Source organism: Pseudophryne corroboree, chromosome 2, assembly GCF_028390025.1.
Source record: "Pseudophryne corroboree isolate aPseCor3 chromosome 2, aPseCor3.hap2, whole genome shotgun sequence".
Classification (NCBI taxonomy): domain Eukaryota; kingdom Metazoa; phylum Chordata; class Amphibia; order Anura; family Myobatrachidae; genus Pseudophryne; species Pseudophryne corroboree.
In genome coordinates this window covers 22,196,838-22,222,123 of record NC_086445.1, presented here as the reverse complement: position 1 = coordinate 22,222,123, position 25,286 = coordinate 22,196,838, and the positions used below count along the sequence as shown (strand labels likewise).

The 25,286-nt window shown below is 52.0% G+C and overlaps 1 protein-coding gene across 1 annotated transcript in view; it reads right to left on the bottom strand.

Annotated features, from left to right (window-relative positions):
- ATG16L2 (autophagy related 16 like 2) overlaps window positions 1-25,286 on the bottom strand; it is a 135,078-nt gene that overhangs the window by 4,214 nt on the left and 105,578 nt on the right. Inside the window, exons 5-16 of the mRNA XM_063950904.1 lie at window positions 22,779-23,021; window positions 22,419-22,484; window positions 21,480-21,587; window positions 19,864-19,920; window positions 11,513-11,615; window positions 11,231-11,336; window positions 10,488-10,558; window positions 9,543-9,611; window positions 9,292-9,412; window positions 8,915-9,020; window positions 5,807-5,956; window positions 5,404-5,451 (exon numbers count right to left, since the gene is read on the bottom strand). Coding sequence (XP_063806974.1) covers window positions 5,404-5,451; window positions 5,807-5,956; window positions 8,915-9,020; window positions 9,292-9,412; window positions 9,543-9,611; window positions 10,488-10,558; window positions 11,231-11,336; window positions 11,513-11,615; window positions 19,864-19,920; window positions 21,480-21,587; window positions 22,419-22,484; window positions 22,779-23,021 — 1,248 coding nt within the window. The remainder of the gene's footprint in view (window positions 1-5,403; window positions 5,452-5,806; window positions 5,957-8,914; window positions 9,021-9,291; window positions 9,413-9,542; window positions 9,612-10,487; window positions 10,559-11,230; window positions 11,337-11,512; window positions 11,616-19,863; window positions 19,921-21,479; window positions 21,588-22,418; window positions 22,485-22,778; window positions 23,022-25,286) is intronic.

Here is a 25,286-nt window from a genome sequence, read left to right as displayed (position 1 = left end):
GCGGGTATATATTAAAGTCTCCTCTGTACTGTACGGGTATATATAAAGTCTCCTCTGTACTGTGCGGGTATATAAAGCCCCCTCTGTACTGTGCGGGTATATATTAAAGTCTCCTCTGTACTGTACGGGTATATATAAAGTCTCCTCTGTACTGTGCGGGTATATAAAGCCCCCTCTGTACTGTGCGGGTATATACAGGACGGGTGGGTGTGATGGACGGACAGGAGGTGATGCCTATCAGCGCCAGTAATACAGCTCAGCAGCTGCCGTGCGCTCAGCCAGGATTTACCAGCTCTAAACTTTCATTAATCCGGTGAGGTGTGATAAATACACAGACGCTGAGAGCCGCCTTCTCCTTCTGTACATACCCTGCACCCAGGGCGTAACGTGTCCACCATATGCCTCTGATACGTCTTATCTACAGGACGTTTCTCCCGGCATATACCGGTGACCAGCGCATAACCTGAGGTACATGTATGTACCCTGCACCCAGAGCGTAACGCCACAGCACACGTGTCCAGCATATGCCTCTGATACGTCCTACCTACAGGACGTCTCTCCCGGCATATACCTGTGACTAGCGCATAACCTGAGGTCTGTACATGTTTCTGAGCAGACCTGTCCTCCGAACAGCATCAAACATACAGAAGTCTGGCAGAAAGGGATATGCGGCTGAGGGCGGAGCGCTCCTTCACTTCCTCTGTACTCATAGCACACGTGCAATGCAGCCAGGCGGCCCCACCATGCTGGTGCCTCTCACTGTAGCCGGGGGAGCAACAGGAGGAAATGTACTGTATAGACTCTCTTTTAGCCTTTGCCCACGATGGGGGAGGATCTGTCCCAACTCCCGGGCACCCCTACACCGCTGCCCAACTCCTGGGCACCCCTACACCGCTGCCCCAACTCCCGGACACCCCTACACCGCTGCCCCACCTCCCGGGCACCCCTACCCAACTCCTGGGCACCCCTACACCGCTGCCCAACTCCCGGGCACCCCTACACCGCTGCCCCACCTCCCGGGCACCCCTACACCGCTGCCCCAACTCCCGGACACCCCTACACCGCTGCCCCACCTCTCGGACACCCCTACACCGCTGCCCCACCTCCCGGGCACCCCTACACCGCTGCCCCACCTCCCGGGCACCCCTACACCGCTGCCCCACCTCCCAGTAACCCCTACACCGCTTCCCCAACTCCCGGGCACCCCTACACCGCTGCCCCAACTCCCAGTAACCCCTACCCCAACTCCCGGGAACACCTACACCGCTGCCCAACTCCTGGGCACCCCTACACCGCTGCCCCAACTCCCGGGCACCCCTACACCGCTGCCCCAACTCCCGGACACCCCTACACCGCTGCCCCAACTCCCGAACACCCCTACACCGCTGCCCCAACTCCCGGGCACCCCTACACCGCTGCCCCAACTCCCAGTAACCCCTACACCGCTGCCCCAACTCCCAGTGACCCCTACACCGCTGCCCCAACTCCCAGTGACCCCTACACCGCTGCCCCAACTCCCAGTGACCCCTACACCGCTGCCCCACCTCCCGGGCACCCCTACACCGCTGCCCAACTCCCGGGAACACCTACACCGCTGCCCAACTCCTGGGCACCCCTACACCGCTGCCCCAACTCCCGGGCACCCCTACACCGCTGCCCCACCTCCCGGACACCCCTACACCGCTGCCCCACCTCCCAGACACCCCTACACCGCTGCCCCACCTCCCGGGCACCCCTACACCGCTGCCCCAACTCCCGGGCACCCCTACACCGCTGCCCCAACTCCCGGGCACCCCTACACCGCTGCCCCAACTCCCTGGCACCCCTACAACGCTGCCCCAACTCCCAGTAACCCCTACCCCAACTCCCGGGAACACCTACACCGCTGCCCAACTCCTGGGCACCCCTACACCGCTGCCCCAACTCCCGGGCACCCCTACACCGCTGCCCCAACTCCCAGTAACCCCTACACCGCTGCCCCAACTCCCAGTAACCCCTACACCGCTGCCCCAACTCCCAGTAACCCCTACACCGCTGCCCCAACTCCCAGTAACCCCTACACCGCTGCCCCACCTCCCGGGAACACCTACACCGCTGCCCAACTCCTGGGAACACCTACACCGCTGCCCAACTCCTGGGCACCCCTACACCGCTGCCCCAAACTCCCGGGCACCCCTACACCGCTGCCCCAACTCCCGGACACCCCTACACCGCTGCCCCACCTCTCGGACACCCCTACACCGCTGCCTCACCTCCCGGGCACCCCTACACAGCTGCCCAAATCCCGGGCACCCCTACACCGCTGCGCCAACTCCCAGTAACCCCTACCCCAACTCCCGGGAACACCTACACCGCTGCCCAACTCCTGGACACCCCTACACCGCTGCCCCACCTCCCGGACACCCCTACCCCAACTCCCAGTAACCCCTACACCGCTGCCCCAACTCCCGGGAACACCTACACCGCTGCCCCAACCCCCGGGCACCCCTACCCCAACTCCCAGTAACCCCTACACCGCTGCCCCAACTCCCAGTAACCCCTACACCGCTGCCCCAACTCCCGGGCACCCCTACCCCAACTCCCGGGCACCCCTACACCGCTGCCCCAACTCCCGGGAACACCTACACCGCTGCCCCAACTCCCGGGAACACCTACACCGCTGCCCAACTCCTGGGCACCCCTACACCGCTGCCCCACCTCCCGGACACCCCTACACCGCTGCCCCACCTCCCGGGCACCCCTACACCGCTGCCCCAACTCCCGGGCACCCCTACACCGCTGCGCCAACTCCCGGGAACACCTACACCGCTGCCCCAACTCCCACACCCCTACACCGCTGCCCCAACTCCCACACCCCTACACCGCTGCCCCAACTCCCAGGCACCCCTACACCGCTGCCCCAACTCCCAGTAACCCCTACACCGCTGCCCCAACTCCCGGGAACACCTACACCGCTGTCCCAACTCCCAGTAACCCCTACACCGCTGTCCCAATTCCCAGTAACCCCTACACCGCTGCCCCAACTCCCGGGCACCCCTACACCGCTGTCCCAACTCCCAGTAACCCCTACACCGCTGCCCCAACTCCCAGTAACCCCTACACCGCTGCCCCAACTCCCAGTAACCCCTACACCGCTGCCCCAACTCCCAGTAACCCCTACACCGCTGCCCCAACTCCCAGTAACCCCTACACCGCTGCCCCAACTCACGGGCACCCCTACACCGCTGCCCCAACTCACGGGCACCCCTACACCGCTGCCCCAACTCACGGGCACCCCTACACCGCTGCCCCAACTCACGGGCACCCCTACACCGCTGCCCCAACTCACGGGCACCCCTACACCGCTGCCCCAACTCCCAGTAACCCCTACACCGCTGCCCCAACACCCAGTAACCCCTACACCGCTGCCCCAACTCACGGGCACCCCTACACCGCTGCCCCAACTCACGGGCACCCCTACACCGCTGCCCCAACTCACGGGCACCCCTACACCGCTGCCCCAACTCCCGGGAACACCTACACCGCTGCCCCACCTCCCGGGCACCCCTACACCGCTGCCCAACTCCTGGGCACCCCTACACCGCTGCCCCAACTCCCGGACACCCCTACACCGCTGCCCCACCTCCCGGGCACCCCTACACCGCTGCCCCACCTCCCGGGCACCCCTACACCGCTGCCCCAACTCCCAGTAACCCCTACACCGCTGCCCCAACTCCCGGGAACACCTACACCGCTGCCCCAACTCCCGGGAACACCTACACCGCTGCCCCACCTCCCGGGCACCCCTACACCGCTGCCCCAACTCCCGGGCACCCCTACACCAATAACAGGGCAGCTTGCGTTACAGCGTCTGCACGTTTTCCATTAGATAAATTAGACTGCCAGGTCCCATTCTGTACAAAATATTTGGGTACACACTCTCAGTAGAGCTCCATACATAAAACACAGAGTTGATGGTACCAAAGGGGAATCTTCATATAATAATGGATAGTGTTCCTAAAATCTTCTAACGAGGATGAGTTCTATGGGTCTCCGTGAGTTCAAATCATGAGAGAGAAGGAAAGAGGAGGGAAAGTCTCAGTTCATATGATATGATAAGTCCAATACTAAACGTATGTCTTATATAGGGAATCCTAATCCTTCCTCCGTATGGGTAGTGATCACTTTAAGGTTCTATGGGATCACCCTCATGGTAAACAGTAGCTGTGTGCTCACAATGTTCTTACATGAAGCCCTTCAGTGAAATACTCAAAGGTTTCTTTTTCCGTCACCAATGTCAAAAAATGATGCAAGAAAATGCTCACATGTATGCTTACATGAAAGATGATGTGGATTTTCACATAAAGGTTTCTTTTCCGATCCTCCCTGATTCCTTCAGATTTTTCCTCGTGATTTCCAAAGTGGAGCCACAAGAAGTAAAGCAGAAGGAAGGGGTTAATTCCATACAATACAAGTTAGATATTCTCCTGTCGGGGGTACCCTTATAGTTATGGGATAAGTGCGGAGGAATACTTCTATGGGGTCACCCGTTTACTGAGTGTTTCTATTTGGTCTCACTGAACGGGTGACCCCATAGAAGTATTCCTCCGCACTTATCCCATAACTATAAGGGTACCCCCGACAGGACAATATCTAACTTGTATTGTATGGAATTAACCCCTTCCTTCTGTTTTACTTCTTGTGGCTCCACTTTGGAAATCACGAGGAAAAATCTGAAGGAATCAGGGAGGATCGGAAAAGAAACCTTTATGTGAAAATCCACATCATCTTTCATGTGAGCATTTTCTTGCATCATTTTTTGACATTGGTGACGGAAAAAGAAACCTTTGAGTATTTCACTGAAGGGCTTCATGTAAGAACATTGTGAGCACACAGCTACTGTTTACCACGAGGGTGATCTCATAGAACCTTAAAGTGATCACTACCCATACGGAGGAAGGATTAGGATTCCCTATATAAGACATACATTTAGTATTGGACTTATCATATCATATGAACTGAGACTTTCCCTCCTCTTTCCTCCTCTCTCATGATTTGAACTCACGGAGACCCATAGAACTCATCCTAGTTAGAAGATTTTAGGAACACTATCCATTATTATATGAAGATTCCCCTTTGGTACCATCAACTCTGTGTTTTATGTATGGAGCTCTACTGAGAGTGTGTACCCAAATATTTTGTATGTCTATCCTCTTTGAATGTGATTGGTGATACATTCTTGTTCACATTTGCTATAGCTGCTCCTAAGGCGCAGGGATTTTCTCTGTTTCTTTTAACCATTGTATTAGGTCCCATTCTGTGTTCTTTTTGTACAGAGCCGGGAACACTGATGTCATCGTATAAGCCGCACACAGCGCCAGGGCACACTCTATCACGCCGGTTACGCTGCAACGCGGTGCTTACCTTAGTATGGCTTTTGTCCAGTCACAGCCACATTTAAACCCATCGTCTCTGCATGGAAAAGACACAGCATTAGCATCCAGATTGCTCTACACGACCCCACGGCGGCCAAGCACGCCTGTGACCCATCCGCTCCCTACAGCGTAAGGCGGCGACATGACATTATGCAAATAATAAAACCTTCACAAATTGGTTGAGAGAATAAGAAGAGACAGGGGCAGACAGGACCTAAAAAAAAATAGCTAATTAAAAATTAATTAATTTGCACATTTTAATTAAGAGAACCACAATGTTAACTCCAAACTCGTGTATTTTAGTCCGGACTCTATACAAGCAGCCAGAAAGCTACAGGGTAGCATCCGGGTTACAGGCTGGACCACCACCAATGTCTACGAGAAGGCAGTACCTGAACTCCTGGCATACGTTCCCCGTGCGCAGGTCCATCAGGCGCAGCACGTCATCCCGGGAGCAGCTCAGCAGCTGCGTCTGGTCCTGGTCTACGCACAGAGAGGTGATTTTCTCCTCTAGGGTCACCTCCCGGGTGCAGGTTTTAGACCTGTTCAATGCAGAGAAGAGCAGAGGATAACGTGCCAGAAATAAGCAAAAAGTCATAAAGGAGATTATAACTGAGCTCACGAATATACTACTCGAGTCTAGATACTGGAAACAGCACTTCTGCCTGAAATCATCTCTTAAGAGACATAATGGTATATGCAATTGCGGTCGAATTCCCGAAAATGTCGAAAAACTGGACATTTTCGCCCAAAAAAATAATTCGTCAATGCAATTCAGTACTTTTCGTCAAAAAAATGGACTTTCAAAATTCGACTTTTTGAAATTCGACATTTGTCAAATTCGACATTTCTGCAATGGTACAAATGCGGCAATTCGACAAAAGTATATTCAATTGAAGATTGTAAATTCGACAACAGTGCTTTTAGACAGTAAATTCGTCATTTTCAATCCGCCACACTTTGCTGGCGGAATCTAATAAAAAAATTTAAAAACATGTTTTTTTTTGTGTTTTTTTTATTGGTAATAGCATATCTATTTATATTAGAAGGGATTAGGTACTTGGTTTGTCTATTAGAGGGACACAAGTATTATTTATATATTTTAAAAAATATTTTTTATTTTTTTAATGTAATGGTAAAAATCAGAAAAAAAAAATGCGTGGGGTCCCCCCTCCTAAGCATAACCAGCCTCTGGCTCTTCGAGCCGGTCCTGGTTCTAAAAATCCAGGGGAAAAACTGACATGGGATCCCCCGTATTTTTAAAACCAGCACCGGGCTCTGCGCCTGGTGCTGGTGCAAAAAATACGGGGGACAAAAAGCGTAGGGGTCCCCCGTATTTTTTACACCAGCATCGGGCTCCACTAGCTGGACAGATAATGCCACAGCCGGGGGTCACTTTTATACAGCGCCCTGCGGCCGTGGCATTAAATACGCAACTAGTCACCCCTGGCCGGGGTACCCTGGAGGAGTGGGGACCCCTTCAATCAAGGGGTCCCCCCCTCCAGCCACCCAAGGGCCAGGGGAGAAGCCCGAGGCTGTCCCCCCCCATCCAAGGGCTGCGGATGGGGGGCTGATAGCCTTTTGAAAATTGAAAGAATATTGTTTTTTCCAGTAGTACTACAAGTCCCAGCAAGCCTCCCCCGCAAGCTGGTACTTGGAGAACCACAAGTACCAGCATGCGGGAGGAAAAACGGGCCCACTGGTACCTGTAGTTCTACTGGAAAAAAAATACCCAAATAAAAACAGGACACGCACACCGTGAGAGTAAAACTTTATTTCACACATGTCAACACACACATACTTACCTATGTTCACACGCCTACCTCTATCCACGGTGTACCTGAAATAAAATGATACTCACCTGATCCAGTGTCCTGTGGTCTTTTATTATAATCCACGGACTTGGCAAAAAAAAAAAAAACCGAACACCCGGACCAGGCGGACTGAAAGGGGTCCCATGTTTACACATGGGACCCCTTTCCCCGAATGCAGAGACCCCCCCGTGACTGCTGTCACAGAAAGGTCTCTTCAGCCAATCAGGAAACGCCACTTCGTGGCACTCTCCTGATTGGCTGTATGCGCAGCTGCTGGCAGACAGCGCATCGCACAGCTCCCTCAATTAGTTTCAATGGTGGGAACTTTGCGGTCAGCGGTGAGGTCACCCGCGGTCAGCCGCTGACCGCGGGTGACCTCACCGCTGACCGCAAAGTTCCCACCATTGAATATAATGGTAAGGCTTTGCGATGCGCTGTCTGACAGCTCAGACGCGCATAGCCAATCAGCAGAGTGCCACGACGTTGCGCTCGCTGATTGGCTGAAGGGACCCTCTGTGACAGGAGTCACGTGGGGTCCCGGCATTCGTGGAAAGGGGTCCCATGTGTAAACATGGGACCCCTTTCAGTCCGTTTGGTCCGGGTGTTCGTTTTGTTGTTTTGCCAAGGACTTGTAGTTCTTCTGGAAAAAACAATATTCTATCATTTTACTCAAGGCTATCAGCCCCCCATCCGCAGCCCTTGGATGGGGGGGGGGGGGACAGCCTCGGGCTTCACCCCTGGCCCTTGGGTGGCTGGGGGGGGACCCCTTGATTGAAGGGGTCCCCACTCCCCCAGGGTACCCCGGCCAGGAGTGACTAGTTGGATATTTAATGCGACGGCCGCAGGGCGCTGTATAAAAGTGTCCCCCGGCTGTGGCATTATCTGTCCAGCTAGTGGAGCCCGATGCTGGTGTAAAAAATACGGGGGGGCCCCTACGCTTTTTGTCCCCCGTATTTTTTGCACCAGCACCAGGCGCAGAGCCCGGTGCTGGTTTTAAAAATACGGGGGATCCCCTGTCAGTTTTTTCCCCGGATTTTTAGAACCAGGACCGACTCGAAGAGCCCGAGGCTGGTTATGCTTAGGAGGGGGGACCCCACGCAATTTTTTTTCGTGTTTTTTTTAACATTTTTACAAGTCTAATCAAAATCCGTCAAATCGGCCGTTTTTTCGACAGCGGGACTGTCGAATCCGTTTTTTATTGAATATGTTGAATTCCGGCACCCACTTGCCGGAATTCGACGGTCGAATTGTGTCGAATTAAAAAACGGGCAAAAAATTGCAGCGATTCGCCGGCAATTTCATATACCCCAGAAACACTAAACTTCCACACAATATTTATAACCGTGGACACAAAGTAGGAGACCGTGACCAATTCTATGCTTACAGATGTTGCGGAGGATTTTTTTTATTATGTTTGTTTAACAATCTGTGTCAAATGACTGCAACAGTGTGTTTCTGTTTCTTTAACTGGTAATTTCAGTGCTGTTTTAAGTATCAGGATTACAATCCTCTGTGGGACACAACATAAGGATTTTAGCGGACAATATTTTTGAGTGAAGTTATCCTTTATCTGTCCTCAAGGCTCAAGCAAGTGCAGAAATGAGGAAACGGCAAAGAGGATCTGAGTTTGGCACGAACACGTATTGGTGAATTAATGGCGACAGACCGTGCCCGCAGCTGCGTTACCTGCTGTCCCAGAACCGAATCTTCTTGTCATGGTGCCCGCTGATCACGCAGGAGTCTAAACACACCACGTCGCTGCAGTATGACGAGACCGGGATACACCGGATACCTGCACATATAAGAGGGAATCAATGTACGGCCGGAATGATGCGCAGGAAGGGGTCCCGTGTACAAGGCTTAAGGGATGTAATGCAACCCAAGAAATAATAACGTGAGCTGTAGATTTTCATATGCCGGGACTCCATTGAGGACGTGTTATTGGGGCATTTGTATTTACATGTTGACAAGGAAGAACCATCTTTTTGCCCCTGTTTCTCTACGTAGACCGAACGTGACGGCAGAGTCTGGAAACGTTTGTTGCCTCCGACAATGGCACTTACCGGCCCCCTTCTGCAGGTCCCACTCCCTCACCGTCCTGTCCATGCTGCCGGTCACCGCTTGATATGCCGTCATCTTAAACTTGGCCGCCGTTACTTTTTTTTTGTGCCCAGTCAGAGTCACCTGAGGAGATAGAAGGTTCAGTCAGCAGCGTAATAATGAAATTAATGGTTTTTCAAATCTCCGACAGCAGCCGTCCTTCCTGCACATTACACCCCATGCTGGCAGGAGGCTCACATTACAAGAGACTTACACTGGATTTATTGCCCAGTCTCCAGAGAATCGCAGATCCATCGTACGATGAGGCCAAGACCTGCAGACCCTATAAATAAGCAGACGATACAAAGACAAAATCAGACATACCAACAACCTCCAAGGCTCCAAATGCTCCTTATAAACCCACGTGCTCATCGTGGCCTGCCAGCCCTCCTCCTAACCGCTCCACCACTGGTCCACCCTTCCTTCATTTACAGCCTCACTCTGTCCCACCTACTCCTCTGTCAGCAGCACCTACTGTATCTAGATTGTAAGCTCTCACGAGCAGGGCCTTCCCTCCCCTTGTCTTCTTCCCTGCCCTTCTCTTCTTACGTTTCATGCACTTTATCATGCTAATCTGTGCACACACTGGCTCACCCTTCTGTGTCCCCCTGGTCTGCCGGCCCCTCCCCTAGGGATTGTCAGTTCTCACAAGCAGGGCCCTCCTCCTTCATGTGCTCTCCCTTTCCTTACTTATATCTTTATCCCCCCCCCCCCCCCCTACCGATTATAGTGACTCTGAACCTGTTCTCCGCACCCTTAACTAGGGGACAGGTTCAGCCAGCACTGATGTTGTGGTGACTGTAATATATACATAAAGGTTTATACATTGTACAGCATTTTCAGAAGGGTTTATATCCTACAATGTTCTGCTTTATTTGTACTATCATTTTTATGCATTTTATATTAAAGCGCACTGCTGACCCCTTGTGGAGCCCTATAAATGAAGCATAATAAAATCAATATTATTCTACTAAAAATGAAAAAAAAAAAAAATATTTTTATTTAAAAACAAAACATCCAAATAATTATAAATTCAAAGAAAATGAGGACAAAAGACAAATTCCTCTGTCGCCCCCTACAGGAGATCTCTGGCATTACACCAATGACGCCTTTAGTGGTGAGTGTTATTGCTGTCTATTATCATAAGTAACATACATACCGAGGGGTCAAATTCAATGCTAGTGATCCCGCCGTTACTTCCCTCCAGCACCTGCTGCCTTTGGAGCCGCGCTGTACGGGGAGAGAGGAGTGCGTCACATTATACAGTCGCTGTATGACCGGTACTGCAGCAATATTAGCTAGACACTCGCATATAGTCACACTTCTCGCTCATTCCTACTTAATGCCAAAGCATTCTCTGCCGGTATTCCTGTACAGCAGAGCTTGCACTCTAATTCTATCACCTCATTAAGTAGTGGGATTCATAGCCGATAGACAGGAAGTCTCGAGAGAATCATAACTTGTAATTAGGCATTTTCTTTGTAATCATAAAAGAGGCGCTGCATGCCCTGAATAAAATCCCCATCTCACCCGGAACACCCAGATATTCCCCAAAGCACCTCTTACGCCACCCTCTTTCACCAAAAACACCACACCCTGCCTCCACAACCCCCCAAAGCAGCAGAGGGAAGGACGAATTATAAAGCAGGAATGAGCTGGGCCGCAGGGAAGGGTCAGCTGGCAGCATGCCACCCTCAGGCCTCCTGCAGCTCGTCACTGACTTACACTAATCCCTCATCCGTGCCCACTTTATACCCAACTGACTTATACCTGCAGGCGGGTATACCTGTAGCAGCGTGAAGGTAAAAAACGGAGATCAGCCAATAACGCTGATCTGTATCTAATATTATACTGACCACTGTAACGTAATAAACCACCTCCAATAGGAATGGAGAGTCTCACCTCCAACTATGTCCCAAATCTTCACCACCCTGTCTGCGCCGCCGGTAGCCAGCATCTTGGAGTTCGGGCTGAACTTGACAGCGTCGATCTCGGATTCGTGGATCTCCTGGCGAAACGGGAAACAGTTACGCTACAATGTGCCAATCGTTAATCATCTCTGTAATCAGCCTTCATATATCGAATAACGTCTAATATCCACCACAGACGGGGACCGTCATACACCAGGTGCCAGGCTGAGTCCTCAGTCTGTGTATGCGGAGACATCACCAGGGCATCACCCACCTCACTGTACAGGGACCTCTGGGGCGGAGAGCAGATAACACACACCCGGGACCGATAACCCCATTCCACCTCCGCGCAGCTCGTAGCCGGTTCTTTCCTGAAGCTGAAACAGAGAACAGAAACGTTTCACCCAAAGTTATTTCATTACTGAGAGCTATGCAAGTCTATAAGATGTGTGCAATGTCTCTTCAGCTTTGGCTGTCTGCGTTCCATCAGTAACCGATATACTGACTGTTATGGAATTTCTATTACAGTGATGTTAATATTAATTACAAAGACAATTTTTTTCTCTCGAAAATATTGACACTCACTTTCACCAGGTAATGGAAAAAGAAAAATAACCAGCACTCACTTTCCACAGGTAATGAAAAAATAAAAACAACCAGCACTCACTTTCCGCAGGTAATGGAAAAAGAAAAACAACCAGCACTCACTTTCCACAGGTAATGAAAAAATAAAAACAACCAGCACTCACTTTCCGCAGGTAAGTGGTTTGCCCTAAAAAGGGTGGACAACGGTTTTAAATGAAAGAATTTTGTTATTGACTTATAAAGGTTATATCCAGAGTGTGGCCTGAGAGCCAAAGATGGCTGCTGTCTACTCTCTCTGCTCAGTCTCTGGACCATCTAAATCCTCAGACATCGCAGACTGCTAGTAACGTCGTCAGCAGGACTCCTCACCATTGGGTCCCAACCTGCTCAATTTACCTACTGATACCCCCTCTGGTGCCACTCTGGCTCCAAGAGACTGGTGTCTGTATCTCGCTTATAATTAATCCATTTTTCTGATTTTATTTATTTAGGTCTGTACTGAATGGCGGCAACATACACTGATTAGTCATAACATCAAAGCCACCTTCTTAATATGGTGTAGGTCTCCTTTGTGATGCCAAAACAGCTCTGACCCGTTGTGGCCTGGACTCCACAAGACCTCTGTAGGTGTCCTGTGGTATCTGGCACCATGATATTCTCAGCAGATCCTGTAAGCCCTGTAAGTTGTGAAGTGCGGCCTCCATGGTTCAGACTGAGATCTGGGGAATTAGGAGACCAAGTCATCACCTTGAGATCTTTGTCATGTTCCCTGGACCATTACTGAGCTATTTCTCCAGTGTGGCAGCCAGGGCGCATAATTCTGCTGAGAGAGGTCACTGCCATCAGGAAACCCTTAGTCTACAGCAATGGTCTGGTAGGTGGTACGTGTCACAGTAACACCACATGAATGCCAGGACACAAGATGTCCCAGCAGAACCATTGCTGAGAGCATCACACTGCCTCTGCCGGCTTGTCTTCTTCCCATAGTGCGTCATGGTGCCGTCTCTTCCTCAGGTAAATGATGAACACGCACCTGGCCGTAGGAGAAAACGTGATTCATCAGACCAGGCCACCTTCTGCCATTGCTGCATGGTCCAGTTCTGACCCTCACGTGCCCTGCAGGCGTGCTTACCAGCTCCCAAATTCACTCCGCAAGCTGGGGAGATGGGGGGAGGGTGTCCTCGGTCCACTGGCTCTTACAGCGCGGATCCTGGCTCCCAGACACTCCAGTCCTCCTCTCAGGTGAGCGGTGCCAGCGCGGTGCCGACACTTCTTCTCTTTCACCGGGAGCCTCCCCTCACGTAGCGCTGGTCACTCTCTTTTTAAGGGTCCCATGTACCTTCTGGACCTCCCCTCTCCCTGGTTCACTGAGGGTGACTGGCTCCGGGGTCCCCAGCAACAGGCCGCCCCCTGGCCACGCTGCCCTGCGACCCAATGATCTGCGAGGGATCAGGGCTGTTGCTGGCCAGGGGTAAAACACCACTTCTAAATGGTGCCAAACTCCCTGTCAGACAAGATAACGGTCACCAAGAGTTCATCCCTAGCCTGACACAGAGCTAGACGGGCTGTATTATCTCCATACATACGTGTAATAAAGAAAAATAAGAATTTACTTACCGATAATTCTATTTCTCGTAGTCCGTAGTGGATGCTGGGGACTCCGTCAGGACCATGGGGATTAGCGGCTCCGCAGGAGACAGGGCACAAAAGTAAAAGCTTTAGGACTAGGTGGTGTGCACTGGCTCCTCCCCCTATGACCCTCCTCCAAGCCTCAGTTAGGATACTGTGCCCGGACGAGTGTACACAATAAGGAAAGATTTTGAATCCCGGGTAAGACTCATACCAGCCACACCAATCACACTGTACAACCTGTGATCTGAACCCAGTTAACAGCATGATAACAGAGGAGCCTCTGAAAAGATGGCTCACAACAATAATAACCCGATTTTTGTAACAATAACTATGTACAAGTATTGCAGACAATCCGCACTTGGGATGGGCGCCCAGCATCCACTACGGACTACGAGAAATAGAATTATCAGTAAGTAAATTCTTATTTTCTCTGACGTCCTAAGTGGATGCTGGGGACTCCGTCAGGACCATGGGGATTATACCAAAGCTCCCAAACGGGCGGGAGAGTGCGGATGACTCTGCAGCACCGAATGAGAGAACTCCAGGTCCTCCTCAGCCAGGGTATCAAATTTGTAGAATTTAGCAAACGTGTTTGCCCCTGACCAAGTAGCAGCTCGGCAAAGTTGTAAAGCCGAGACCCCTCGGGCAGCTGCCCAAGATGAGCCCACCTTCCTTGTGGAATGGGCATTTACAGATTTTGGCTGTGGCAGGCCTGCCACAGAATGTGCAAGCTGAATTGTACTACAAATTCAACGAGCAATCGTCTGCTTAGAAGCAGGAGCACCCAGCTTGTTGGGTGCATACAGGATAAACAGCGAGTCAGTTTTCCTGACTCCAGCCGTCCTGGAAATATATATTTTCAGGGCCCTGACAACGTCTAGCAACTTGGAGTCCTCCAAGTCCCTAGTAGCCGCAGGCACCACAATAGGTTGGTTCAGGTGAAACGCTGACACCACCTTAGGGAGAAACTGGGGACGAGTCCGCAGTTCTGCCCTGTCCGAATGGAAAATCAGATATGGGCTTTTGTGAGACAAAGCCGCCAATTCTGACACTCGCCTGGCCGAGGCCATGGCCAACAGCATGGTCACTTTCCATGTGAGATATTTCAAATCCACAGATTTGAGCGGTTCAAACCAATGTGATTTGAGGAATCCCAGAACTACGTTGAGATCCCACGGTGCCACTGGAGGCACAAAAGGGGGTTGTATATGCAGTACTCCCTTGACGAATGTCTGGACTTCAGGAACTGAAGCCAATTCTTTCTGGAAGAAAATCGACAGGGCCGAAATTTGAACCTTAATGGACCCCAATTTGAGGCCCATAGACACTCCTGTTTGCAGGAAATGCAGGAATCGACCGAGTTGAAATTCCTCCGTGGGGGCCTTCCTGGCCTCACACCACGCAACATATTTTCGCCAAATGCGATGATAATGTTGTGCGGTCACCTCCTTCCTGGCTTTGACCAGGGTAGGTATGACCTCTTCCGGAATGCCTTTTTCCCTTAGGATCCGGCGTTCAACCGCCATGCCGTCAAACGCAGCCGCGGTAAGTCTTGGAACAGACAGGGTCCTTGCTGAAGCAAGTCCCTTCTTAACGGCAGAGGCCATGGGTCCTCTGTGAGCATCTCTTGAAGTTCCGGGTACCAAGTCCTCCTTGGCCAATCCGGAGCCACGAGTATAGTTCTTACTCCTCTCCGTCTTATAATTCTCAGTACCTTGGGTATGAGAGGAAGAGGAGGGAACACATACACTGACTGGTACACCCACGGTGTTACCGGAGCGTCCACAGCTATTGCCTGAGGGTCCCTTGACCTGGCGCAATACCTGTCCAGTTTTTTGTTGAGGCGGGACGCCATCATGTCCACCTTTGGTTTTTCCCAACGGTTCACAATCATGTGGAAGACTTCCGTGTGAAGTCCCCACTCTCCCGGGTGGAGGTCGTGCCTGCTGAGGAAGTCTGCTTCCCAGTTGTCCACTCCCGGAATGAACACTGCTGACAGTGCTATCACATGATTTTCCGCCCAGCGAAGAATCCTTGCAGCTTCTGCCATTGCCCTCCTGCTTCTTGTGCCGCCCTGTCTGTTTACGTGGGCGACTGCCGTGATGTTGTCCGACTGGATCAGCACCGGCTGACCTTGAAGCAGAGGTCTTGCTAGGCATAGAGCATTGTAAATTGCCCTTAGCTCCAGTATATTTATGTGGAGAGAAGTCTCTAGACTTGACCACGTTCCCTGGAAATTTCTTCCCTGTGTGACTGCTCCCCAGCCTCTCAGGCTGGCATCCGTGGTCACCAGGATCCAATCCTGAATGCCGAATCTGCGGCCCTCTAGTAGATGAGCACTCTGCAGCCACCACAGAAGAGACACCCTTGTCCTTGGAGACAGGGTTATCCGCTGATGCAGCTGAAGATGCGATCCGGACCATTTGTCCAGCAGATCCCACTGAAAAGTTCTTGCGTGAAATCTGCCGACTGGAATCGCTTCGTAAGAAGCCACCATTTTTCCCAGGACCCTTGTGCAATGATGCACTGACACTTTTCCTGGTTTTAGGAGGTTCCTGATTAGCTCGGATAACTCCCTGGCTTTCTCCTCCGGGAGAAACACCTTTTTCTGGACTGTGTCCAGAATCATCCCTAGGAACAGCAGACGTGTCGTCGGGATCAGCTGCGATTTTGGAATATTTAGAATCCACATGTGCTGTTGTAGCAGTACCCGAGATAGTGCTACTCCGACCTCCAACTGTTCCCTGGACTTCGCCCTTATCAGGAGATCGTCCAAGTAAGGGATAATTAAGACGCCTTTTCTTCGAAGAAGAATCATCATTTCGGCCATTACCTTGGTAAAGACCCGGGGTGCCGTGGACAATCCAAACGGCAGCGTCTGAAACTGATAATGACAGTTCTGTACTACGAACCTGAGGTACCCTTGGTGAGAAGGGCAAATTGGGACATGAAGGTAAGCATCCTTGATGTCCAGGGACACCATATAGTCCCCTTCTTCCAGGTTCGCTATCACTGCTCTGAGTGACTCCATCTTGAATTTGAACCTTTGTATGTAAGTGTTCAAAGATTTCAGATTTAGAATAGGTCTCACCGAGCCGTCTGGCTTAGGTACCACAAATAGTGTGGAATAATACCCCTTTCCCTGTTGTAGGAGGGGTACTTTGATTATCACCTGCTGGGAATACAGCTTGTGAATTGCTTCCAATACTGCCTCCCTGTCGGAGAGAGACGTTGGTAAAGCAGACTTCAGGAACCTGCGAGGGGGAGACGTCTCGAATTCCAATCTGTACCCCTGGGATACTACCTGTAGGATCCAGGGGTCCACTTGCGAGTGAGCCCACTGCGCGCTGAAACTCTTGAGACGACCCCCCACCGCACCTGAGTCCGCTTGTAAGGCCCCAGCGTCATGCTGAGGACTTGGCAGAAGCGGTGGAGGGCTTCTGTTCCTGGGAAGAGGCTGTCTGCTGCAGTCTTTTTCCCTTTCCTCTACCCCGGGGCAGATATGACTGGCCTTTTGCCCGCTTGCCCTTATGGGGACGAAAGGACTGAGGCTGAAAAGACGGTGTCTTTTTCTGCTGAGAGGTGAGTTGGGGTAAAAAGGTGGATTTTCCAGCTGTTGCCGTGGCCACCAGGTCCGAAAGACCGACCCCAAATAACTCCTCCCCTTTATACGGCAATACTTCCATATGCCGTTTGGAATCCGCATCACCTGACCACTGTCGTGTCCATAAACATCTTCTGGCAGAAATGGACATCGCACTTACTCTTGATGCCAGGGTGCAAATATCCCTCTGTGCTTCACGCATATATAGAAACGCATCTTTTAAACGCTCTATAGTCAATAAAATACTGTCCCTGTCCAGGGTATCAATATTTTCAGTCAGGGACTCCGACCACGCCACCCCAGCGCTGCACATCCAGGCTGAGGCAATCGCTGGTCGCAGTATAACACCAGTATGTGTGTATATACTTTTTAGGACATTTTCCAGCTTCCTATCAACTGGCTCCTTGAGGGCGGCCGTATCAGGAGACGGTAACGTCACTTGTTTTGATAAGCGTGTGAGTGCCTTATCCACCCTAGGGGGTGTTTCCCAACGCGCCCTAACTTCTGGCGGGAAAGGGTATAATGCCAAAAATTTCTTAGATATCAGCAATTTTTTATCGGGGGAGACCCACGCATCATCACACACTTCATTTAATTCTTCTGATTCAGGAAAAACTACGGGTAGTTTTTTCACACCCCACATAATACCCTTTTTTGTGGTACTTGTAGTATCAGAAATATGCAAAGCCTCCTTCATTGCCGTGATCATGTAACGTGTGGCCCTACTGGAAAATACGTTTGTTTCTTCACCGTCGACACTGGAGTCAGTGTCCGTGTCTGTGTCGTCCGACTGAGGTAATGGGCGCTTTAGAGCCCCTGACGGTGTTTGAGACGCCTGGACAGGCACTAACTGACTTGCCGGCTGTCTCATGTCGTCAACAGTTTTTTGTAAAGTGCTGACACTATCACGTAATTCCTTAAATAAGACCATCCAGTCAGGTGTGACTCCCTAGGGGGTGACATCACTAATACAGGCAATTGCTCCGCCTCCACACCATTTTCCTCCTCATACATGTCGACACACGCGTACCGACACACAGCACACACACAGGGAATGCTCTGATAGAGGACAGGACCCCACTAGCCCTTTGGGGAGACAGAGGGAGAGTTTGCCAGCACACACCAGAGCGCTATATATGTATAGGGACAACCTTATAAATAAGTGTTTCTCCCTTATAGCTGCTATATATGTTTTTATATGCCAAATTAGTGCCCCCCCCCTCTCTTTTTTACCCTGTTTCTGTAGTGCAGGACTGCAGGGGAGAGTCAGGGAGACGTCCTTCCAGCGGAGCTGTGAGGGAAAATGGCGCTTGTGTGCTGAGGAGATAGGCTCCGCCCCCTTCACAGCGGCCTTTCTCCCGCTTTTTATGAGGTAAAATGGCAGGGGTTAAATACATCCATATAGCCCAGGAGCTATATGTGATGTATTTTTTACCATAAATAGTGTTTTCATTGCGTCTCAGGGCGCCCCCCCCCAGCGCCCTGCACCCTCAGTGACCGGAGTGTGAAGTGTGCTGAGAGCAATGGCGCACAGCTGCAGTGCTGTGCGCTACCTTTCTTGAAGACAAGATGCCTTCTGCCGCCGATTTCTGGACCTCTTCACTCTTCTGGCTCTGTAAGGGGGCCGGCGGCGCGGCTCCGGGACCCATCCATGGCTGGGCCTGTGATCGTCCCTCTGGAGCTAATGTCCAGTAGCCAAGAAGCCCAATCCACTCTGCACGCAGGTGAGTTCGCTTCTTCTCCCCTTAGTCCCTCGATGCAGTGAGCCTGTTGCCAGCAGGACTCACTGAAAATAAAAAAAACCTAAGTCTATACTTTTATTCTAAGCAGCTCAGGAGAGCTACCTAGATTGCACCCTTCTCGGCCGGGCACAAAAACCTAACTGAGGCTTGGAGGAGGGTCATAGGGGGAGGAGCCAGTGCACACCACCTAGTCCTAAAGCTTTTACTTTTGTGCCCTGTCTCCTGCGGAGCCGCTAATCCCCATGGTCCTGACGGAGTCCCCAGCATCCACTTAGGACGTCAGAGAAACATATATGGAGCTCCTGTTAATAACTATGGGGCACTACACACATGTTCTTAGGGGGTACTTCAGACCTGATGGCTAGGCTGTGTTTTTGTACAGCGGGCGATAAGGTCCAGACTGCGCATGCGTATTATGCAGTGCAATGCACAGGCGCGTCGCACGGGTTCAAAGCGGATCGCCGCTCAGCGATGGATTTGTGCAAAGAATCCATTTGCACGGGCGATCGCAAGGAGATTGACAGGAAGAAGGCGTTTGTGGGTGGCAACTGACCGCTTTCTGGGAGGGGTTGGAAAAAAGCAGGCGTGTCCAAGCGTTTGCAGGGCGGGTGTCTGACGTCAATTCCGGTCCCGGACAGACTGAAGTGATCGCAGCGGCTGAGTAAGTCCTGGGCTGCGCAGAGACTGCACAAAATCAGTTCGTACTGCTCGGCTGCACATGCGATCGCACACTCGCACAGCTAAAATACACTCCCATATGGGCGGCGACTATCTGATCGCAGGACAGCAAAAATCCTCTGCTAGCGATCAGGTCTGAATTAGGCCCTTAGTCCGTGTCGTGAGCTCACGTCATACATGAAAGCCATTGAGCCACTGAGAACCGAGGGCTGGATGTGAGAGGGGATACCGGACCAGTGAGAACCGAGGGCTGGATGTGACAGGGGATACCGGACCAGTGAGAACCGAGGGCTGGATGTGAGAGGGGATACCGGACTAGTGAGACTGACAAACACTTCCCACATACACAACAAAGACACACATATATATGTATTTCATACTCACTCAAAGAAACTTTTGATCGTGCCCATTAGCTTAGAGGAAACGATCATGGACTGAGACCTGAAACACAAAGCACAACTTTCAGATGAGACGATGACCATCCGTGACGTTCCCAAGCGGCGCAGCGACGGTCCCCGTACTCGCAGCTGTCTCTTATTTGTATAAATTCATAAAGAAAAACACTTTACGAAAACTCCTTAGGACTACAGATGTGTCCACTCACATCTAGCCTCCCTGCACGTTAAACAGCTCTTCCAGTCACGCCCGGTAGCGCCGCACATCTCCACGTGTGACTTATTCCATTAAAAAGCTTCTTATTCACAAAATAAATAGGACACACGAGCAGCTTATACCGATTATGCGGCATGTCTATATTCTGCGTGACTGCGGGCGGTATCTGCATACGAAATGCTGCACTATAGTATCAGCGTCCGTTTTCCCAGATAACACTGACATACCATTACGTATGCAGATACAGCCGCACACAGAATATAGGAATGCCGCATACATATCATTGAGTCTGCTTGTGCGACCTATTCGCTTTCCTGCCCTCTGTGCCGCGACTCTGTATCTGTGTGCGACTGAGTCTGTATAAGGAGCACAACGGAACTTGGCATGGAAATAAAACACGGCCGCTGCATGGTAGTACTCCGTCAAGGTCTTAACTAGGGTGGTGCGGACAGTGCCACCGAACAAAGCACTGCAGGGTAGGAGGCGCTGTTGGCAGCACTTGTCAATTGTCTATTTTAATTAATTTCCCTTGTAGCTTTCCCCCTTTTGAAACCCAGCATCTCCTGACCACCCCTGTCTCCTACCCCCATCCCTTCCGTCGCTAATACCTATACAGCATTCATGAACTTAACTTGAGATTTCTTTGATGTTCAGTCCTTTATTACATTTCAAGATGCTGACAAACCCGGGATTCGAACCCATTGCCTGTGGCTTTGCAGTCACACAATCTATTCATTGAGCTATCTGCCCCTTGCATAGAAAGCTAGAGAATTCTATTTGAAGCTTACCTTGATCAGCATTGCAAATGGGAAGGGGGGTGCGGGGTGCCAGCTCTCTTTTTTTTTTTGGCACAGGGCACCAAAAAGTCTAGTTGCGGCTCTGCACTCCATATACGGATTCAGAGACTGTGACGCACACAGATATACAAGTGTTATAATCAGCGCATCCTAGTTGCATCGCATTGTGACTAAGACGAAGTTTCTGCAAAACAGACGCCCAACGCTGGCAGAGTCTCACGGGACCTGACGTACCTAGGGGGCTGTTGCAGCAATGATCTATGAGAACGCATCTCTGTATTATGCACATAGATTTTTTTTTGGCAAACTCACTAACAGTATGTAATAATGATTTGGAACTGTAGCTAGGATTAGGAGGAGGACAATCTGGGGTCGGATGATCCAGGGAATTTATCCTTCTGCTATTTTTAGATGCAGGAACCTAAACTGGGGCTTTTTATCCGGTCATCCTGCGGAGCCTATAGGGGGATATGTACTAATAATGTAGCTATGTAACACACTGAGAAATAAATGTCTCGCTCACTGTGTGCAAGATAAAATGTCACCACAACTGCAGAATCGTGTTTCTTACAAATAGTGGGACGCTCTCACCTGTTCTTCCGGTCCTTCCTCCCGGACTGCGGCTCCTCCTCCGAGCTGCTGGCCGAATGCTCGCTGCTACAGTCAAACGTGTCAGCGCGGACCTTGCAGTGTAAATCTCTACAACAGGAAAACGTTACAGGTTATATACTCTTCTGATGTAAAAACCCCTTCAGCTTTGTGCTACAGACGGACACCAGTTCCCGTCAACGATTGGGTAGCTAGTTGCAGTAAGTGTCCGAATATTACACAGCCCCATGACACCACGCGTTTCACCATCACATCACGTGTCCGATCAGTTCACGATGAGAGTGGAATAATGAGGTGCCACAGAGGGCACTGAAGAACGGGGGTGTACAAAGTGAGGGGGTGGAAGGAGCTGCCCAGACAGCTGTCGCTTAATTTCGGTGCGAGGACTGTGCGCATAATTCTGCGCACTAATCCGAATAGTTTGTTGTTGCATAAGGCGAAGTGTAATTAGTGTTGCAGTCACAGACAACAGTGACGGTGTCACACAAAGATCTTACAGTCTGAAGGATATAGCTGGGGCAGCAAGCGGCCAACACACCGCTAACAAAATCTATGGTGGGTCACCAGACGTTCTACAAGACAAGGAGCCAGAAAGCGACCTTATTAATTACAACGGCCTGCCCTGGCCGCTACTGTTCTTCTGGGTCCTGAACCATGATCCCCCCATTGGAGAATTTGCTGGGCGTGATGCAAATGTTCCCATCATTTGTCATGAAATCCCCAGAAGCCTCAGCCAGCAACGATAGCGGCTAGTTCCAGTAGAATCACAAGTCCAATGTGTCTCCAAAGAGCCCTCCACAGCAGTCAGATCCGTAAAGCGGAGACCGATACCAACCATTCATGTCACGGCTCCGCTGAGCAGGATACCTATTGGAAAACCAACCCTGGTGAAGATCTTACTGCGCATTTTCCACAACTCACCCTTCAGCGCTAATGGTTTTTTTTAGCGCGTCTTTGACTGCGCGGGTCCATATCGCTTTTGTCCTCCTACGGAAACACAACAAGAAACATCTTACAGACAGATGCAAAGACACTGAAAGCCTAAATGGAGATTCCATCATTGGGCGCCAAGAGGCCAGATCGCACCGCAGCTCGCTAACTGCTCTCACCCATCCGGGTGTCTTATACAGGGAGCGCTAAGCAGGAGACGCAGATGGCTTCATGTAATATGTGGAGGGGGGGGATGGGGTGACTATATGCAATTACATGGGGGAGGGGGGTCAGGTGACAGGACTGGGGGGAGGGGGGTCAGACGATAGGGCTGGGGGAGTCATGTGGCACCTCTGGTTCAGGTTGTTCTGCTGCTCGGCCTCCAGGGCTTTCTTCTTGGTTAATGTCTCAACATGTTCCCTTTGTTCCAGCTCCGCCTCAGGCAGCTTTGTCTCCACTAGGAGGCGCTGTGACAGCAATCTGTCATATTCCTCCTTCATCTCAGCATTGGCGCAGATCATCTGTAGCACATCGTTCTGCAGACACTGCTGCTTCAGCTTACGCCCTTCCAGCAGTTCCGACATGAGGGTGATACTGCCAGGAGAGAGAGAGGGAGCGAGAGGGAGGTTAGGCGAGAGAGAGACAGAGAGGGACAGAGAGAGAGAACAGAAAGAGGGAGGTGACGCAGCGGGCACAGAGAGAGAGAGACACACACAAACACAGAGAGGGCACAACAAGCGCACACAGGTACAAAGAGACAGAGAGGGATCAGGAACAGCAGGCACCCACAGGCACAGAGTGGGAAGAGCGGCAGGCGCACACACACACACACACACACAGAAAAAGAGGCACAGCAGGCGCACACAGGCACAGAGAGGGAAGAGCGGCAGGCGCACACACACACAGGAAGAAGCACAGCGGGCGCACACAGGCACAGAGAGGGAGGGGCCGCAGGCGCACACACACACACACACACACAGAAAGAGGCACAGCAGGCACAGAGAGGGAAGAGCGGCAGACACACACACACACACACACACAGAAAAAGAGGCACAGCAGGCGCACACAGGCACAGAGAGGGAAGAGCGGCAGGCGCACACACACACACACACACACACACACACACACACACACACAGAAAAAGAGGCACAGCAGGCGCACACAGGCACAGAGAGGGAAGAGCGGCAGGCACACACACACACACAGAAAAAGAGGCACAGCAGGCGCACACAGGCACAGAGAGGGAAGAGCGGCAGGCACACACACACACACACACACACAGAAAAAGAGGCACAGCAGGCGCACACAGGCACAGAGAGGGGGGGGGGTGGCAGGCGCACACACACACAGGAAGAAGCACAGCGGGCGCACACACACACAGGAAGAAGCACAGCGGGCGCACACAGGCACAGAGAGGGAGGGGCCGCAGACGCACACACACACACACACACACACACACACACAGAAAGAGGCACAGCAGGCACAGAGAGGGAAGAGCGGCAGGCGCACACACACACACACGGAGAAAGAGGCACAGCAGGCACCCACAGGCACAGAGACGGAAGAGCGGCAGGCACACACACACACACACGGAGAAAGAGGCACAGCAGGTACAGAGAGGGAAGAGCGGCAGGCGCACACACATACACACACAGAGAAAGAGGCACAGCAGGCACCCACAGGTACAGAGAGGGAAGAGGGGCAGGCGCACACACACACACACATACACACACAGAAAGGGCACAGCAGGCGCACACAGGCACAGAGAGGGAGGGGCGGCAGACATACACACACACACACACACACCAGAAGAGGCACAGCAGGAGCACACAAACACAGAGAGGGAGGGGCGGCAGGTGCACACACACACACACACACACACAGAAAGAGGCACAGCAGGCGCACACAGGCACAGAGACGGAAGAGCGGCAGGCACACACACACACGGAGAAAGAGGCACAGCAGGCACAGAGAGGGAAGAGCGGCAGGCGCGCACACACACACACACACACACACACACACGGAGAAAGAGGCACAGCAGGCACAGAGAGGGAAGAGCGGCAGGCGCGCACACACACACACACACACACACACACGGAGAAAGAGGCACAGCAGGCACAGAGAGGGAAGAGCGGCAGGCGCACACACACACACACACACACACACACACACACAGAAAGGGCACAGCAGGTGCACACAGGCACAGAGAGGGAGGGGCGGCAGACATACACACACACACACACACCAGAAGAGGCACAGCAGGAGCACACAAACACAGAGAGGGAGGGGCGGCAGGCGCACACACACACACAGAAAGGGCACAGCAGGCGCACACAGGCACAGAGAGGGAGGGGCGGCAGACATACACACACACACACCAGAAGAGGCACAGCAGGAGCACACAAACACAGAGAGGGAGGGGCGGCAGGCGCACACACACACACACACACACAGAAAGGGCACAGCAGGCGCACACAGGCACAGAGAGGGAGGGGCGGCAGACATACACACACACACACCAGAAGAGGCACAGCAGGAGCACACAAACACAGAGAGGGAGGGGCGGCAGGCGCACACACACACACACACACACACACACACACACAGAAAGGGCACAGCAGGCGCACACAGGCACAGAGAGGGAGGGGCGGCAGACATACACACACACACACACACACACACACACACACACACACACACACACCAGAAGAGGCACAGCAGGAGCACACAGACACAGAGAGGGAGGGGAGGCAGGCACGCACACACACAGGGAAAGAGGCACAGCAGGCGCACACAGGCACAGAGAGGGAGCGGCGGCAGGCACACAGGCACAGAGAGGGAGGGGCGGCAGACATACAC